At 49.2% G+C, this 19,771-nt stretch overlaps 1 protein-coding gene across 1 annotated transcript in view; it reads left to right on the plus strand.

Moving 5' to 3' along the window:
* The first annotated feature begins 218 nt into the window (after positions 1 to 218).
* Positions 219 to 19,771, plus strand: part of LOC139233083 (centrosome-associated protein 350-like) — a 58,889-nt gene continuing 39,336 nt past the window's right edge. The window contains exons 1-4 of the mRNA XM_070863602.1: positions 219 to 244; positions 2,159 to 2,238; positions 3,382 to 3,503; positions 9,810 to 9,964. Of these exons, the coding sequence (XP_070719703.1) occupies positions 223 to 244; positions 2,159 to 2,238; positions 3,382 to 3,503; positions 9,810 to 9,964 (379 nt within the window). The 5' untranslated portion in view covers positions 219 to 222. The remainder of the gene's footprint in view (positions 245 to 2,158; positions 2,239 to 3,381; positions 3,504 to 9,809; positions 9,965 to 19,771) is intronic.

Consider the following 19,771-nt stretch of genomic DNA (forward strand, 5'->3'; position numbering starts at 1 on the left):
CTATCCTGTAAATTCGAGGTAATTCTATGTCAAAAGAAAAAGTAATGTCTGTGCAGTGCTAATGAATGTCTGTTAACAATTCTCTATTAACTTAGATCTTCTCAGGAAACGGGTAGAGTACAAGATAGCAGCAAGTCTTCCCTGGCCCAGAAAAGTAACAGACTCAGTTGGCACTGGTCAGCACCCAGGACTCGCGCTACGTCACCTCCTGGGACAAAGCTGATGGTCAAAGGGGAGCAGCCTGGTAAGTACCGTTGGCATCTCTGCCCTTGTGGGTGTCTCTGATGGGTGACGTCATGGCCCACAGTGCTGCCCAAGCCTAAATCCAAAGGGAATCTTTGTCACTTTTACGTCGGACATGAGGTGGATGAGCGTTAGCTTCCTGCACAAAGGGCCTTGTGCGTGAAACACAAAATGTTAGTATGCAAGTACAGCAAGTAATCAGGAAGGCAAATGGAATGCTGGCCTTTATTGCAAGAGTATAAAAGCAGCGGTATTGGTGAGGCCACACCTAGAGTACTGCGTACAGTTTTGGTCTCCGTATTTAAGGAAGGATATATTTGCATTGGAGGCTGTTCAGAGAAGGTTCACCCGGTTGATTCCGGAGATGAGGGGGTTGACTTATGAGGAAAGGTTGAGTAGGTTGGGCCTCTACTCATTGGAGTTCAGAAGAATGGGAGGTGAGCTTCTTGAAACATATAAGATAATGAGGGGGCTCGACAAGGTGGATGCAGAGAGGATATTTCCACTCATAGGGGAAACTAAAACTAGGGGACATAGTCTCAGAATAAGGGGCCACCCATTTAAAACTGAGATGAGAGAAATTTCTTCTCTCAGAGGGTTGTAAATCTGTGGAATTCTCTGCCCCAGAGAGCTGTGGGGGCTGGGTCATTGAATATATTTAAGGCGGAGATAGACAAATCTTTGAGTGATGAGGGAGCAAAGGGTTACGGGGAACAGGCGGGGAAGTGGAGCTGAGCCCATGATCAGATCAGCCATGATCTTATTGAATGGCGGAGCAGGCTCGAGGGGGTAAATGGCCTACTCCACCATAATGGCGACAGGACAGTAAAGTTTGTGCCCGGTAAACAGTTTGCGCCTCAGCCATCAAAATTGGGCAGCTGGGCCCTGAGTGTGGGGCGGAGCGCTAAGGGAGGTGCACACCTCTCTTGGGTCGCTAGGCCAGCTGAGCAAGCGAAAATTCAGAGCACAATAAGAGAGGCCTGGGGGGGGGGGGAAAACCCACCAAAAACATTCCCAATAAATAACTCACGCCACCACATCAGAAATCGCCAAAACAAAACAACCACACTCACCTGAGGTGGACATTACTGACCTCACTGCAGCCGCTACAGCTCGGACCGCCCGCTTTCACAGGCTGTCCCAGCACGGCGCCCTATGGAACGCTGCGAGTCGGGCAGCAGCCACAAATCGAGTCAGTGTTGCAACCAGGGGCGTTACACGCCGGCTCACCTCTCCTGGGCGGTAATGCTCCGCGTCCCGCCGGAATCGGTCCCGAACACCCCAGTGGGGCGCTGGAAACTGGCCGCCCGCCCGGAAGAGCTCGCCGCCGCCATTGTCGCCCCTCCACGGCGAAAATAGAGGCAGCAACAAGTCAAAAATCCAGCCCTTTAAAGTGTCAACATAGCCTAGCCCTAAAGCTGCCCTTAGTACCCACGCATGGACACTCTTCACCAAGGATCTGTTGTAACAAAAACCCGACTGATTTAACAAAAAAATAAAACCCTACTCTAGCCCAGAACACAATGAGACCCCCGTCTGACCTCTGAGGTGAGCCTAAAATATCCCATGGCACTATTTTTGAAGGAGAGCAGGGGAGTTCTCCCGGGCGTCCTGGGGCCAATATTTATCCCCCAATCAGCACCGTGAAAAAAACAGATGATCTGGTCATTATCACATTGCTGTCTGTGGGATCTTGCTGTGCACACATTGGTTGCCATGTTTCCCTACATTACAACAGTGACTGCACTCCAAAAACTACTTTGTTGGCTGTAAAGTGCTTTGGGACATCCTGAGGTTGTGAAAGACGCTATAGAAATGCAAGTCTTTTCTTCTTTCTACATTATAGTTTTGCTAAACAGCACCAGCTGTAGCTCGGCCTTGTTATTAATTTTCATGTTATTTTATCATTTGACAGCTATGGCTGAACACGACTGTAACCATGTGAGTGAACTGTTTCCCAGAAGCTCTGGCCTCTCCTCGGCTCGGAATGGCAAGGTAAGAATTCACCGAAGTTCATGGTTGTACCTAAGGTCATGTGTGTACAGTACAACTGGGATATTCGGAGTGAATGTGATTGTTTTTCCCGAAGTGTCTGCTGCCAACGAACCGGAAGCGACATCTTTTTCAGGAGTGACTGCTGCCAACGAACCAGAAGCTGCGTCTTTTCCAGGAGTGACTGCTGCCAACGAACCGGAAGATGTGTCTTTTCCAGGAGTGACTGCTGCCAACGAACCAGAAGCTGCATCTTTTCCAGGAGCGACTGCTGCCAACGAACCGGAAGATGTGTCTTTTTCAAGAGTGACTGCTGCCAACGAACCAGAAGCAGTCCAGAAGCATTCTGCGCATAAATGTCGGGTCATAAATATGAAAAAGTTCACCACAACAGACAGAGGAGCCGATGGCGATAAGCATGCTCGTCGAGTACAATAAAGCACTCACAAGCTGACAACATTCTCATATCACTTTCAAGTCACATTTCCTCGTTAAATTGAACTGGAAGTTTCAGCAGTTCATTCTGATGAATTAATTACACTGCTACCACTCTCTCCTCGCGTTCCTTCTCCGCCCTCCCTCTCGTTTTCCTCCCCAGTCTCTTTGTCCAGCGCTCCTCTCTCTATCTCCCTGCACTGTCCCTACGCTCTATTTCAATGCCTGCGCTCCTCTAATTCTGCCGTCTTGAGCATCCCTGATTATAATCACTCAACTATTGGTGGCCGTCTTTTCTGTTGCCTGGGCCCCAAGCTCTCGAACTCACTGCCTAAACCTCTCCACCTCTCTTTCCTCCTTCAAGACACTCCTTAGTTTTTCTAACTCCTGGCATTACCATTTGAATTTGGGCCATCATACCTTTTGTTTCTCTAATCTCTCCTGCCTTCCACCCTATCACAGACCTTCCCTTTTGTTCTCTTTTCCCCTCCCCCTTTCAGTGCTTGTTAAGAATCTGTTCTTTCCGAACACTCTCCAGTTTCCACGAAGGGTCATCGACCCGAAACGTTAACTCTGCTTCCTCTCCACGGATGCTGCCTGACCTGCTGAGATTTCCAGCATTTTCTGTTTTTATCCTATATAAATGCAAGTTGTTGTTGTTCTAATGATATTTAATTGAATGGTCCTGACGGTGAGAGTTTTCCCTTTCAGCCCTCGGACAGTTCCAGACCATCAACCAGCCCTAGGAGGTTGGTGAAGGGGAAAGAGGACCCAGTTACCCAGAGGCTGGCTGAGCTGATGCAGCAACTCCAGGAGGAGACGGAGCAGTTAAGGTGAAGGAAGGGCTTCTACTTGAAGCAGAGACTCGGCTGTTACTCTTATAAGTGTCATGTATTTGCTTCATGGCTTCTTTGCTTAAGAATTCATAGCGGCACTTTGCTATTAAGAACTAGTTGGTCTATTAGCAAGAGGTTTAACAATCACACTGCATATTACCGGTTCATCCACCAGGCACACAACCACCTGCCTCATCGTGGATCCCCTGAACCCAACTGGCTGGGGTTTTATTGAGTCCTGTGTACATCACGTGACTGGCTAAGCCACTCCCAACTCAACAGCTCTACAACTATTTTAAATAAACTATAAATCAAGTGCCCCTTGGCACTAGAACCGACAAATTAACAAGTTAAACTTTAGACATTTTACACTCAACTTAAAATTTGGTTGCCGGGGTGATGATGCACTCCAGTCCCTTCGGCACACACCTATCGTGGAAAGTAGCGAGCGTACCGGTGGACACCGCGTGCTCCATCTCCAGGGACACCCTGGCTCAGATGTAACCGCGGAAGAGAGGCAGGCAGTCGGGCTGAACGACCCCCTCGACCGCCCGCTGCCTGGACCGGCTGATGGCCCCCTTGGCCGTGCCCAGGAGCAGTCCTACGAGGAGGCCCTCGGACCTAACTGCTCCCCTCCGCACAGGGTACCGAAAGATCGGGAGTGTGGGACTAAAGTGCAACCGGAATCAACAGCTCTACAACTCTTTTTGTTGAGAACAAATAAACAATTAAATCAAGTGTCCCCTGATTAAAGGGGGGCGGGGGGAACACTCCAAAACTTAAAAACAAGTGCCCTTTTTTGTTTGTTTTTTCCTTTTTTTTTGTGTTTTCTTTTGTGTTTTATTTTGGCACTAAAACCATAAATTATACAAGTGCCCCCTGGCTAAAAGGGAGGGGACACTAAAACCTGGCAATAAAACAAATTAATCTTTAAAACATATACAGTCAAATTAAAATTTGGTTTCCGGGGATGATGATGCACTCCAGTCCCTCTGGCGCCCACCTCTCACGGAAGGCCGCGAGCGTACCGGTGGACACCGCGTGCTCCTTCTCCAGGGACACCCTGGCTCGGATGTAGGCACGGAAGAGAGGCAGGCAGTCGGGCTGAGCGACCCCCTCGACCGCCCGCTGCCTGGATCGGCTGATGGCCCCCTTTGGCCGTTCCCAGGAGCAGTCCTACGAGGAGGCCCTCGGACCTACCCGCTCCCCTCCGCACAGGGTTCCCAAAGATCAGGAGCGTGGGACTGAAGTGCAACCAGAATCAACAGCTCTACAAACCTGTGAGCATACTCACAGGTGCATACAATACAGGGGCACTGTTTCGGAATAAGTGGTCGGCCATTTAAGACTGAGATGAGGATGAATTTCTTAACTCTGAGGGTTGTGAATCTTTGTAACTTTCTGCCCTAAAGGGCTGTGGATGCTGAATCGTTGAGTATGTTTAAGGCTGGGATTGGTAGATTTTTTGGCCTTTGGGGCAATCAAGGGATACGGGGATTGTGCGGGAAAGTGGAGTCAAGGTTGATGATCTTGTTCCTCCCTTTCTTTTATGTGATTTATTTAAACAGCATTGCACTCCCTTAACCCTGACACAGAGGGGCCTTCACACCCCCCTTTAAAAAAAAAATAGAAAGCAGTGTGTTAGTTTTTCACTATCAGAGGGAAGGAGCTTCCTCTTAGACTGAGGCTGAAACTCTTCCAGCTGTGCAGAGATGGCAGTGTTAATGAGATCACAGGGGAGTTCCATCAAAGCTCCTCCATCCAGGAAAGAAAACCCACCATCTCCGGATCACAGTATCCAGCTGCTGGACTCCTGGCACTTTGTTTCCACGACCATACCCCCAAATCCATTCCATGTGTTGATCACTCATCGTGTTAGGCACCTCCTGTCACCAGGACCAGTGATTGTGACCATGCAGCTGTTGGATTGTCCTAAAAAACCCATCTGGTTCACTAATGCCCTTTAGGGAAGGAAATCTGCTGCCCTTACCCGGTCTGGCCTATATGTGACTCCAGACCCACAGCAATGTGGTTGGCTCTTAACTACCCTCTGAAATGGCCTAGCAAGCCACTCAGTTGTACCAAAATACTGCAACAAAAATTCATCTCACGGTTCAAGAAAAAAGAAAGACTTGGATTTATATAGCGCCTTTCACGACCACCGGACGTCTCAAAGTTCGTGCAGTCACTGTTGTAATGTAGGAAATGCGGCCACCAATTTGCGCACAGCAAGCTCCCACAAACAGATAATGACCAGATAATCAGTTTTTTTGTGATGTTGATTGAGGGATAAATATTGGCCCCAGGACACCAGTGCCATGGGATCTTTTACGTCCACCTGAGAGAGCAGACGGGGCCTCGGTTTAATGTCACATCCGAAAGACGGCACCTGCGACAGTGCGGCACTCCCTCAGCACTGCACTGGGAGTGTCAGCCTAGATTTATGTGCTCAAGTCCCTGAGGTGCCATTTATACCCACAACCTTCTGACTCTGAGGCGAGAGTGCTACCCACTGAGTCACTGCTCGCCACCACCTTCTCAAGGGGTAATTAGGGACGGGCAATAAATGCCGGCCTTGCCAGCGATGCATACATCCCATGAATAATTAAAAAAACAAAACTGTTCTCAATTTGCCTTGCAGCAGTTTGACCCTGTGCCCACCTTATCCTTGGGTTATGGATTGAAGTATCGATCTGTACGTACCTTTTCCACACCATTTACTCTCCTTCAACTTCCTTTCAAGGCTGAAAAGCCCAACCTCCTCTTGTCGTTTCTCATAACTTAGTTCTCTGACACCCAAGGTCAGTCTCGTGGCTTCTCTCTGCAGCACCCTCACTGCCTGAATGTCTCCCTCGTGCCTCAGTGACTAGCCCTGACAAAGTGTTCCAGGATGTGAACTGATCGGGGCACTGTACCCTTTGAGCCTGACCTCCTTCAGCTTACACCCTGCAGTTTTGGCTGGATAGGATAGTTCAGCATTCCTTTTGCTTTATTGATTACTGCCCTGCACTGACTGAAGACGTTGAATATCAAGTTTACCACAACCCTTCGATCCCTCTAAATTTCACCCTTAGCCACTTTTTAAAAAAGGAGGGAGAGAGAAAACAGGGAATTATAGACTGGTCAGCCTGACCTCGGTAGTGGGTAAAATGATGGAATCAATTATTAAGGATGTCATAGCAGCGCATTTGGAAAGGGGTGACATGATAGGTCCAAGTCAGCATGGATTTGTGAAAGGGAAATCATGCTTGACAAATCTTCTGGAATTTTTTGAGGATGTTTCCAGTAGAGTGGACAAAGGAGAACCAGTTGATGTGGTATATTTGGACTTTCAGAAGGCTTTCGACAAGGTCCCACACAAGAGATTAATGTGCAAAGTTAAAGCACATGGGATTGGGGGTAGTGTGCTGACATGGATTGAGAACTGGTTGTCAGACAGGAAGCAAAGAGTAGGAGTAAATGGGTACTTTTCAGAATGGCAGGCAGTGACTAGTGGGGTACCGCAAGGTTCTGTGCTGGGGCCCCTGCTGTTTACACTGTACATTAATGATTTAGACGAGGGGATTAAATCTAGTATCTCCAAATTTGCGGATGACACTAAGTTGGGTGGCAGTGTGAGCTGCGAGGAGGATACTATGAGGCTGCAGAGCGACTTGGATAGGTTAGGTGAGTGGGCAAATGCATGGCAGATGAAGTATAATGTGGATAAATGTGAGGTTATCCACTTTGGTGGTAAAAACAAAGAGACAGACTATTATCTGAATGGTGACAGATTAGGAAAAGGGGAGGTGCAACAAGACCTGGGTGTCATAGTACATGAGTCATTGAAGGTTGGCATGCAGGTACAGCAGGTGGTGAAGAAAGCAAATGGCATGTTGGCCTTCATAGCGAGGGGATTTGAGTACAGGGGCAGGGAGGTGTTACTACAGTTGTACAGGGCCTTGGTAAGGCCACACCTGGAGTATTGTGTACAGTTTTGGTCTCCTAACCTGAGGAAGGACATTCTTGCTATTGAGGGAGTGCAGCGAAGGTTCACCAGACTGATTCCCGGGATGGCGGGACTGACCTATCAAGAAAGACTGGATCAACTGGGCTTGTATTCACTGGAGTTCAGAAGAATGAGAGGGGACCTCATAGAAACGTTTAAAATTCTGACGGGGTTAGACAGGTTAGATGCAGGAAGAATGTTCCCAATGTTGGGGAAGTCCAGAACCAGGGGTCACAGTCTAAGGATAAGGGGCAAGCCATTTAGGACCGAGATGAGGAGAAACTTCTTCACCCAGAGAGTGGTGAACCTGTGGAATTCTCTACCCCAGAAAGTTGTTGAGGCCAATTCACTAAATATATTCAAAAAGGAGTTAGATGAAGTCCTTACTACTAGGGGGATCAAGGGGTATGGCGAGAAGGCAGGAATGGGGTACTGAAGTTGCATGTTCAGCCATGAACTCATTGAATGGCGGCGCAGGCTAGAAGGGCTGAATGGCCTACTCCTGCACCTATTTTCTATGTTTCTATGACACCATTCATCGAGAACCGTGTTTTTGTTTCCGATGTTTGTTTCCTTACACTTGTTCATATTACATTTATGTTGTCATGTAGGAATATCGGAATTGCGGGATAAAGAAAAGACCACAGTGCATCTAGTTCACTCTCTATTAGAACAACAACAACTTGTATTTATATAGCACCTTTAACGTAGTGAAACATTCCAAGGCGCTTCACAGGAGTGTTATGAGATTATTTTTTAAAATGTGACACCGAGCCGCATGAGTAGATATTAGGGCAGGTGACCAAAAGCCTGGCCAAAGAGGTATATACCCCAAATGATGGGGTATTGAGGCTCCCTAACCTTCCTGCCACCTCTCTTTATCCCTCCCTATTCTATTCGCCTCAACCACTCCCTGTGGTAGCAAGTTCCACATTCTCACCACTCTCTGGGTAAAGAAGTTTTTCCTGAATTCCCCTCCCCGTTGGAATTATTAGTGACTATCTTATATTTATGGCCCCGAGTCAGAGGATTGAAACATAGAAACATAGAAACATAGAAAATAGGTGCAGGAGTAGTCCATCTGACCCTTCGAGCCTGCACCACCATTCAATAAGATCATGGCTGATCATTCCCTCAGTACCCCTTTCCTGCTTTCTCTCCATACCCCTTGATCCCTTTAGCCGCAAGGACCATATCTAACTCCCTCTTGAATATATCCAACTAACTGGCCTCAACAACTCTCTGCGGCTGGGAATTCCACAGGTTAACAACTCTCTGAGTGAAGCAGTTTCTCCTCATCTCAGTCCTAAATGGCTTACCCCCCTATCCTAAGACTATGTCCCCTGGTTCTGGACTTCCCCAACATCGGGAACATTCTTCCTGCATCTAACCTGTCCAGTCCCGTCAGAATCTTATATGTTTCTATGAGATGCCCTCTGATCCTTCTAAACTCCAGTGAATACAGGACCAGTCGATCCAGTCTCTCCTCATACGTCAGTCCTGCCATCCCGGGAATCAGTCTGATGAACCTCTACTGGACTCCCTCAATAGCAAGAACGTCCTTCCTCAGATTAGGAGACCAAAACTGAACACAATATTCCAGGTGGGGCCTCACCAAGGCCCTGTACAACTGGGCTCAAGTCCCACTTCAGCGGGGCTACGGTCCTGAGATCATCCACTGTGACGAGTCCCCTTTCCTCTGCATCGCTGGCCTTGCAAGGGATGGGCAGCAGCACTGCCCTTTGAGAGGCCAATAAGGAACCACAGGCCTACATTCCTTCCCTCCCGCTACACTCCTGCCAGAATTAAGGCGGAAGAGTACGGCGGAGGTACATTGGGAGTGAGCCAGAGTTAAGACTACAACAACTTGTATTTATATAGCGCCTTTAACATAGTAAAACGTCCCAAGGTGCTTCACCGGAGTGTTTGAAAGACGAAACAAATAAATTTAACACCGAGCCACATGAGAAGAAACTACAGCAGGTGGCCAAAAGCTGGGTCAAAGAGGTAGGTTTTAAGGAGCGTCTTAAAGGAGGAAAGCGAGGCGGAGAGGTTTAGGGAGGGAGTTTCAGAGCTTGGGGCCCAGGCAGCTGAAGGCACGGCCACCGATGGTTGAGCGATTATAATCCGGGATGCTCAAGGGGTCAGCCGAAGGTCAGGGTGGGAGTGAGGCGGAGTTACAGTCGGGCGATGCTGGAGATATTGGAAGGTGTGCCAGAAAGGCTGAGAATATTCAGCCCCATTGTGTCTTTAATATATAAAAAAAATTCTATTCTGAAGTCTGCTTTCCCCTTCCTACCTCTCCTTCGCCACAGTTTCCGCTGCAGAGCACGCAGTTCCCTGACAGAAGACTTTGCAACGGAGCTGAACAGATCCACCATGATCAGCCCAGTGATAACTGAGACCACTGAATATCTGAGGAGGAGCACGGGGAGGCGAGCAAGTGCAGAGACTTCTCTGGATTCAAAAGGTACAGGTTATGTTTAAGTAGCCTGGAACTAGTTTCTCCCGTCTCAGTGTGCTGTGCACCCATTCCCCTGGGTCGCAGTGGTGCTGGGGAGGAGTGGGTTGGGATGGAATGGGGAGGGAAGGGGTGGGGTGGGGAGGGGTAGGTTGAGATGGAGTGGGGAGGGGAGTGGTAGGTTGGGATAGAGTGGGGAGGGGAGGGGTAGGTTGGGATGGAGTGGGGAGGGGAAGGGTGGGTTGGGGAGGGGGGGTAGGTTGGGATGGAGTGGGGAGGGGAAGGGTGGGGTTGGGAGGGGAGGGGTATGTTGGGATGGAGTGGGGAGGGGCGGGGTAGGTTGGGATGGAGTGGGGGGGGAGGGGTGGGTTGGGATGGAGTGGGGAGGGAAGGGGTGGGGTGGGATGGAGTGGGGAGGGGTGGGGTGGGGAGGGGAGGGGTAGGTTGGGATGGAGTGAGGAGGGATGGGGAGGGGAGGGAAGGGGTGGGTTGGGATGGAGTGGGGAAGGAAGGGGTGGGTTGGGATGGAGTGGGGAGGGGAGGGGTGGTTTGGGATGGGGAGGGGAAGGGTGGGGAGAGGAGGGGAGGGGGGGCCATGTTGTCTCAAGCTTTCTATGCCACAGTTGAGTGAGAATAAGTCACTCATCGGCCTGACTTCTTTTCTCTATCTCTCACCTTGATGGAACATAAGAACATAAGAAATAGGAGCAGGAGTAGACCATGCGGCCCCTCAAGCTGCTCCGCCATTTAATATGATCAGGGCTGATCCGATCATGGACTCGGGTCCACTTCCCCGCCCGCTCCCCATAACCCCTTATTCCCTTATCGGTTAAGAAACTGTCTATCTCTGTCCCGGCTTCCACAGCTCTCTGAGGCAGCGAATTCCACAGATTTACAACCGTCTGAGAGAAGAAATTCCTCCTCATCTCAGTTTTAAATAGGTGACCCCTTAATCTCAGATTATGCCCCCTAGTTCTAGTCTCCCCTATCAGTGGAAACATCCTCTCTGCATCCACCTTGTCAAGCCCCCTCATAATCTTATACGTTTTGATGAGATCGCCTCTCATTCTTCTGAATTCCAATGAGTAGAGACCCAACCTCCTCAACCTTTCCCCATAAGTCAAGCCCCTCATCTCCGGAAGTCGCCCTCTGTGTGGCCAGGTTTACTCTGGAAGTCGAGGGTCGTAAGAACAGAAGAAGTCGGAAGAGGAGCAGGCTCTACGTAGGAGCTCTACACGGCCTCTCAGCGAAGCACTGACGCCTTCCACGGGCCATCCCCTTCTGTTAAAGGGGAGGGACGCAGTGAGCTCTGCAGGGCTTCCACCGCGCACACCAATGATGTCATCACCGGAGGCGCAGCGGCCTGGGGCAATACCAGCGGAGGCACGACATTACCGGTTCCGTGCCTCTGCTAACTCCCCTCCACCCCCCCATCCCCCCATCCCCACCACCCACCATTCTGGGCGGTAACACTTTCAGGTCCCGTTAGTGCCCCCTGGAGGTGCGAACGAGAAATGCACAGCAGGGGAATTTTGCCACCTTGGGCTCTGTATTGTAACCTCCTACCCCTCTTCAAAGCAGACATTTATCCTTATGAAGAGCTCCCGCTGACTGCATTAATTACTTTCCGTAGCCCTTTGTTACGCACGTTTACTCTTCTGTTGGGACAAAATGGTTACAAATCCCACTCCAGGGACTTGCGCACGTAAATCTAGGCTGACACTCCCAGTGCAGTGTTGAGAGGGTGCTGTACTGTCGGAGGTGCCGTCTTTCGGATGAGACGTTAAACCGAGGCCCCGTCTGCTCTCTCAGGTGGACGTAAAAGATCCCATGGCATTATTTTTAAGAAGAGCAGGGGCATTATCCCCGGTGTCCTGGGGCCAATATTTATCCCTCAATCAACATCACAAAAGAAAACAGATTATCTGGTCATTATCACATTGTTGTTTGTGGGAGCTTGCTGTGCGCAAATTGGCTGCTGCGTCTCCCACATTACAACAGTGACTACTCTCCAAAAGTACTTAATTGGCTGTAAAGCACTTTGCGATGTCCGATGGTCGTGAAAGGCGCTATATAAATCCAAGTCTTTCGTTCAGTCTTTCTTTCTTATGAAGAGCTCATGGTGTCTGCATTAATTGCTTTCTTTCGCATTTTGTTTTGCATTTCTGTCGGGAAAAATGTTTCTTCTCGTCGCTTGTCTAACCTGATGAATTTTGTATTTCTGCAACTCCGGTCTTGATCTTTCCTTTGCTTCTTATCTGGGCAATACTTCCTGTCTCTCCTCGTCCCTCGAGTGGACACTCTCCAAAGCCGCAGGAATCAACATGGCCATGATTTTGTGAAGGATCAAAGTCAAGTCAGTTATCCCCATACTTTTAGGTCGGAATTTGCTAGACGACAAAAAAAAACCACGGTCGCTCTAGCTTACCCTCTGCCACCCTGGTAGTCACACGATCCAACGACGATGGAGTTGTTGACCAATCATGGCGATCAATCTCTATCAGTGAGTACAACAGACCCAGACACGGGGCGAGGAAACCCCCCAGTGGGGGAGAGCTTTGGGAAACACAGGTCCAAAGTCACCTGATCCACCCGAGCTCGCTACACTCACCACACGTCATGTCTCAGATTACACCCGCACCGTATCCCAAAATATTATTTTCTGAAAGAAATGCATCGAATTTGCATTTGAATGAATCGACACTAAACTGCTTTCTCTGTGTCCTTGGGGCGCCTGTTCCATAGATTACTGGCTCACTGAAATAATATTTCCACAGATCAGGTTTGAATTTACCCCCAATTCCGTGTCCTCTGGTTCTACGGTTCTGGACACGGTGAAATAGCTCACCCTCGGCGTGCGGGCGATCCCTCAGTGCCCCGTGGGCCACGATGCCGGCGCGAGCAGATTTCAATACCAGCTTCAAAGCCGGCGGACATCCGCCCTCGAGGGGGCTGTTTAAAAGGGAGGCCTGCAGTACCCCGGGCCGCCATCCTTTTAGCGCCGGCCGACTCTCGGGTCGGCTCGATCGTGGCGTCCCTCGCGTGGTTCCGGGCCACCATCGTGCAGCCGGCCGCCCCGTCTTGGGTGCCGGGCTGCCGGCCCGGGTCTCGTGCTGCCCCGGTGGCCCAGTGCTGGGCACCAAAGGGCCGTGCAGAGTGCCCTCCCCTTTAATCCGAGGGGGGGGAGGTTGTAGCTCTACACGTGGAGCAGCCACGTAGCACCAGACTCAGCACCACACTCCCGCCCTGCGACCCGCCCCCAAAGGAAGCCAAGCGTCGGAGACAGAAGCCGGGGACAGCGCTCTGCTTCCTTTGAGGAGCGCACGGCCGAATTCCATGTGGGGGGCGGGACTTCCTGGCCGACCGATAAAAGGCCTGGCTCCCGGAATGTTACTGCCCCGGATCGAGGCAAGAGGCAATTTCATCCCCAATGACTTGTTGGTGACATTAGAAACATAGGGCTAGAACCTCCACTTTTTTTGCATGCTTAATGGCCACTTAACGCCCATTTTACCGCTGAAATGACGTACAACGCCCATATATCGCCTATTTTGGCACAAAATCGAAACTGACGGGCTTTTTTAGGAGACCGATCGGCGAGCGTTATTTTCCCAATGAGTTTAACGCCAAGAAAAAATATTACAGCCCACCCACTTTTTTGGGGCGGAATCAGCAGAATGGGTGAATTCAGCACCCATATTATCGCCCAGCTTGACTTTCCTCACGGAATTACCGCCGAGATTCAATATTAATGTTTGGCAACTGTTTTTTGTCATAAAGAGCATATTTACCCAAACTAGCGGCCAAGGAGATCGCCCACCGTCAATTTCATCACCTCGCACACATATCGCCCAGAATATCGCCCGCTCAAAAAAAGGCCACAAAAAGTGGAACTAACTGGGATGAACGGCAGCGGTGTGGCTGGCATTTGTTAAATCCCACTCTTACGTGAGGAGCTGATATCGGAAAGATATGACTGAAAGAGCGCTGATGTGAGTGCCAACGCTGACACACTGCTGTGTGTGTGCAGCTCAGACATCAACGGTGCCCATCACGAGTGTCGAGGAACATTCATTAACACAACTGTACCTAACGTGTATGCACACGCAGAAATAATTAGCCTTTCTTATATTGCCTTTCACTCCCTCGGGATGTGTCAGAACGCTTCACAGTCAATGACTTACTTTTGAAATGTAGTCAGTGTTGTAATGTGGGAAACGCAGCTTGGATATGTCATTGGCTAAGGGATGGGTGGCAGAGAATGATGATGAACGATTGTTTTTCTGACTGGAGAAGTATGCAGTGTGGTCCATCCCCCAGGGGCCGGTATTAGGACCATTGTTTTTCGAGTTCTATATAAAATACCTGGACGTGGGTATACAGAGTACAATTGCGAAGTTTGTGAATGTCACAACACTTAGCAACATATAAATACTGAGCAAGGTAGTAGAAGACTTCAGGAGGACGCAGGATGGTGAAACGGGCAGACACATAGCAGATGCAATTTAATGTGGATAATAAGGGGATTAGAGACAGTAAGGGGAAAAAGTCACTGGTCGGCGTAGTTTATAGGCCCCCAAATAATAACTTCATCGTGGGGCGGGCAATAATCAAGGGAATAATGGAGGCATGTGAAAAAGGAACGGCAGTAGTTATGGGGGATTTTAACCTACATATCGATTGGTCAAATCAAATCGCAGGGGGTAGCCTGGAGGAGGAATTCATAGAATGCATACGGGATTGTTTCTTAGAACAGTATGTAACAGAGCCTACAAGGGAGCAAGCCATTTTGGATCTGGTCCTGTGTAACGAGACAGGAAAAATAAACGATCTCCTCGTAAAAGATCCTCTCGGAATGAGTGATCACAATATGGTTGAATTTGTAATACAGATTGAGGATGAGGAAGTTGTGTCAGAAACGAGCGTACTATGCTTAAACAAAGGGGACTACAGTGGGATGAGGGCAGAGTTGGCTAAAGTAGACTGGAAACAAGGATTAAACGGTGGCACAATTGAGGAACAGTGGAGGACTTTTAAGGAGCTCTTTCATAATGCGCAACAAAAATATATTCCAGTGAAAAAGAAGGGCGTCAAGAGAAGAGATAACCAGCCGTGGATAACCAAGGAAATAAAGGAAAGTATCAAATCAAAGACCAAATGCGTATAAGGTGGCCAAGGTTAGTGGGAAACTAGAGGATTGGGAAGATTTTAAGCAACAGCAAAGAATGACTAAAAAGCAATAAAGAAAGGGAAGATAGATTACGAAGGTAAACTTGCGCAAAACATAAAAACAGATAGTAAAAGCTTTTACAGATATATAAAACGGAAAAGAGCGACTAAAGTAAATGTTGGGCCCTTAGAAGATGAGAAGGGGGATTTAATAATGGGAAATGTGGAAATGGCTGAGACCTTAAATAATTATTTTGCTTCGGTCTTCACAGTGGAAGACACAAAAACCATGCCAAAAATTGCTGGTCACGGGAATGTGGGGAGGACCTTGAGACTATCACTATCACTAGGGGGGTAGTGCTGGACAGGCTAATGGGACTGAAGGTAGACAAGTCCCCTGGTCCTGATGAAATGCATCCCAGGGTATTAAAAGAGATGGCAGAAGTTATAGCAGATGCATTTGTTATAATCTACCAAAATTCTCTGGACTCTGGGGAGGTACCAGCGGATTGGAGAGCAGCTAATGTAACGCCTCTGTTTAAAAAAGGGGGCAGGCAAAAGGCAGGTAACTATAGGCCGGTTAGTTTAACATCTGTCGTGGGGAAAATGCTTGAAACTATCATTAAGGAAGAAATAGTGGGACATCTAGATAGGAATAGTGCAATCAAGCAGACGCAGCATGGATTCATGAAAGGGAAATCATGTTTAACTAACTTACTGGAATTCTTTGAGGATATAACGAGCATGGTGGATAGAGGTGTACCGATGGATGTGGTGTATTTAGATTTCCAAAAGGCATTCGATAAGGTGCCACACAAAAGGTTACTGCAGAAGATAAAGGTACGCGGAGTCAGAGGAAATGTATTAGCATGGATAGAGAATTGGCTGGCGAACAGAAAGCAGAGAGTCAGGATAAATGGGTCCTTTTCCGGTTGGAAATCAGTGGTTAGTGGTGTACCACAGGGATCAGTGCTGGGACCACAACTGTTTACAATATACATAGATGACCTAGAGGAGGGGACAGAGTGTAGTGCAACAAAATTTGCAGATGACACAAAGATTAGTGGGAAAGCGGGTTGTGTAGAGGACTCAGAGAGGCTGCAAGGAGATTTAGATAGGTTAAGCGAATGGGCTAAGGTTTGGCCGATGGAATACAATGTCGGAAAGTGTGAGGTCATCCACCTTGGGGAAAAAAAACAGTAAAAGGGAATATTATTTGAATGGGGAGAAATTACAACATGCTGCGGTGCAGAGGGACCTGGGGGTCCTTGTGCATGAATCCCAAAAGGTTAGTTTGCAGGTGCAGCAGGTAATCAGGAAGGCAAATGGAATGTTGGCTTTCATTGCGAGAGGGATGGAGTACAAAAGCAGGGAGGTCCTGCTGCAACTGTATAAGGTATTGGTAAGGCCGCACCTGGAGTACTGCGTGCAGTTTTGGTCACCTTACTTAAGGAAGGATATACTAGCTTTGGAAGGGGTACAGAGACGATTCACTAGGCTGATTCGAGAAATGAGGGGGTTACCTTATGATGATAGATTGAGTAGACTGGGTCTTTACTCCTTGGAGTTCAGAAGGATGAGGGGTGATCTTATAGAAACATTTAAAATCATGAAAGGGATCGACAAGATAGAGGCAGAGAGGTTGTTTCCATTGGTGGGGGAGACTAGAACTAGGGGGCACAGCCTCAAAATACGGAGGAGCCAATTTAAAACCGAGTTGAGAAGGAATTTCTTCTCCCAGAGGGTTGTGAATCTGTGGAATTCTCTGCCCAAGGAAGCAGTTGAGGCTAGCTCATTGAATGTTTTCAAGTCAAAGATAGATAGATTTTTAAGCAATAAGGGAATTAAGGGTTACGGGGAGAGGGCGGGTAAGTGGAGCTGAGTCCACGACCAGATCAGCCATGATCTTATTGAATGGCGGAGCAGGCTCGAGGGGCTAGATGGCCTACTCCTGTTCCTAATTCTTATGTTCTTATGTTCTTATCACCTTGGTGCCAGTTAAAGTTTACGTTGATTGATGTTAAATTGTATTTAACCCTTTCATGGTAAAGAATCACCAGTGTGTAACGGTCCAGCTATCTGAGACAATGCGCAACAAGGTTATGTTCAATAACAAAAGTTTAATACCAACATTGGTCCTCAATCGTAAGTATCACAGCCAATAACACTCAACCCCCGCCCACACCCAACTTTTTCCGCCATTGACATAAATCACATGTTCAACATTTTCACCAACACAGAATACAAAGGCAAAGCAGGAGCGTGGTCCCCAGCCCCCATACATTGCAACAGATTGCATACACCCAGATGGAGATATAACACAGCCATTACCTCACTTTCCTTCCCCCCTCCCCTTCTCCCCACCTCTATCCCTTCCCCTCCTCGCTCCATAGCACCTGGCCGAGGAACTCCTCAGGCAGTGCCTCACTGGGGGGGATGAAGGCAGCTGTGGTGGTTGCATGGTTATGGGAGCGGGGGCTGCCAAGGGGGCAACATTCTCTGATGCAGAAGCAGGATCTTGGTTCTTGCTCTCATCTGTCGTTCGCAGTGGTGGGACGGAACCTAGGGGTGGAGTGCCGCGCTCTGGGACCACTGGGAGGCCGGTGGCAGCAGTGTTCCTGGCCATCGCATCCAGGGCCTCCGCCATGCGCAAAATGTACTCGGTCATGGTGGCCAGCAGTCGGGATATGCCCCCCATTGCCTCGATGAGCTGGTCACCAATGTCTGCAGTCCTCCTGGACAACTGTACCATCTCTCCACTGTCATGTCGCGCTCGTGGAACAGACCTGCCACATCCACGTGCCTCCGCGGGGTCGGTGCCGTCCTGGGGGCAAATGGGGTGCCCTTTGGACAAGTGCTTGGGGCTGGCACCTCCAGAGTGGAGGTGGGAATGACCGGAGGACCACTAGATGGACTTGGGGTGGAATGGGTTCTGGAGCGTGGCGATGCAGGTTCTTCGAAGTCTGCGCTCTCATCCATCGAGAACCGACCCAGCGGATTGACGGGCGACAATCGGAGCCCCTCAGCACCAGATGTAGTAGAATCGTCCGCCGACTCCTGCCCCACGCCCCCACCCTCTGGCCTCTGTGGCCTTGCCTGGGGCCGCGCGGCTAGCTGTGCTGCAGGACACAAATGAGGTTATTAGAGGAGGAGCGGGTGTTGGGTGACTAGGTGAGTCCAGCGCTACACACAGCATATGCACGACAAATGCACCACCGCTCTCAAAGTCATCGCAGACATCACATTTCATGACCACGAACACATTGTGCATTGCAATGATTTTCATGAGACCGGCGTTTCTATGACACTTTTAGAAATCATCAATCATACATGATTGTTCGGATCTGAGTTGGTGTGGTATCTATTGACTTTACATCACGCAATGGAGTAAGCTTTACTCACGTGGCATCACTTCAGGGTCTCCAGATGCATCCGTGGCTGTCCGGGGTGCTTCCCCACGAGTGTGAGCACTCGCTCCTCCATCTCAGTGATGTCACTGGGGACTGGTGGCCCCCTATCCGTTCGCCTCTGCTCAGACCTCATCATCGATAGCTTCTTCTGTAAAATGTACCAGGACGACATGGCATGAGATCATTGTGTGATATTGCTCGGTACTGTCACAGACACTGATACAATACATAACCGACAGATGTAATCATGATTATTATGATTATTATCATTCTTCACCTAAAGACATACACCGTGACTGCAGGCTTTGAGTAAAACATTCCCGGTAAAAGTGCAAGACCTCACATCTGCTGATAGGCACTCATGACTGTTACAAATCAAAATTCTATAAAGACATGTAAATCAATGTCATACTTACTCTTGCGGATCCCACAAGGTCATTCCATCGTTTGCGGCACTGGTTGCCCTCACGCACCTCGTTGGTCGCCGACGAGACCACCTCTGCTATCTTGGTCCATATCCTCTGGTAGGCCTTTGGGGTGGGCTTCCCACCACCTCCCTGTGTCAAATCACCTCAGCGTAACTCAACCTTCTGCAGGAGGGAGGCATTTGCCTCGTCCGAGAACCTCCTGATTCTTTTGCGCCCTCCAATGTGCTCCTCTCCCATCTCACTACTCTCTCCAGCGTCAGTCTCCATAGCGTGCTGTGATGCCTCCTCCTCTCCCTCCATTATAGGGCAAATTTGGTCAAATATGTGGTTGGTAACAGATTCTTTTTATTTGCCTACTTGCTGTGAAGCTCTAAAAGTCTCCCTCCTTCCTCCCAAAGCAGCCACACCACACCCAGGCATGCCTTCAGTCTCTCTGAGCTCCCTCTCTCTCTCTGTCTCCTCTTCTGCGCATGTCATGGTGACCCTTGACCTCCAGAATCACGGGAATCGAGCGTTGCCAAGCCGTTGCTAAGGACGGCCACACTTTACGGCAGCAGGTCAAAAAAATTTTCAAAAATGTAAACTGGGTGTTTTGAGAATGGGCGAGAAGCCGGTGATCTGAAAACCCTTTTTTACCGCCCATGCCGAAAAGAATGCCCATTTTTGGCGATAACCACAAAAGTGGGGGTTCTAGCCCATGGAAATTTACAGCGCAGAAGGAGGCCATTTCGGCCCATCGTGTCCGGGCCGCTGACAAAGAGCCGCACGGTCCTCGGTCAGCAGCCCTGACAGTTACATATAAACTGATG

This window comes from Pristiophorus japonicus, chromosome 20 (assembly GCF_044704955.1).
Source record: "Pristiophorus japonicus isolate sPriJap1 chromosome 20, sPriJap1.hap1, whole genome shotgun sequence".
Classification (NCBI taxonomy): domain Eukaryota; kingdom Metazoa; phylum Chordata; class Chondrichthyes; family Pristiophoridae; genus Pristiophorus; species Pristiophorus japonicus.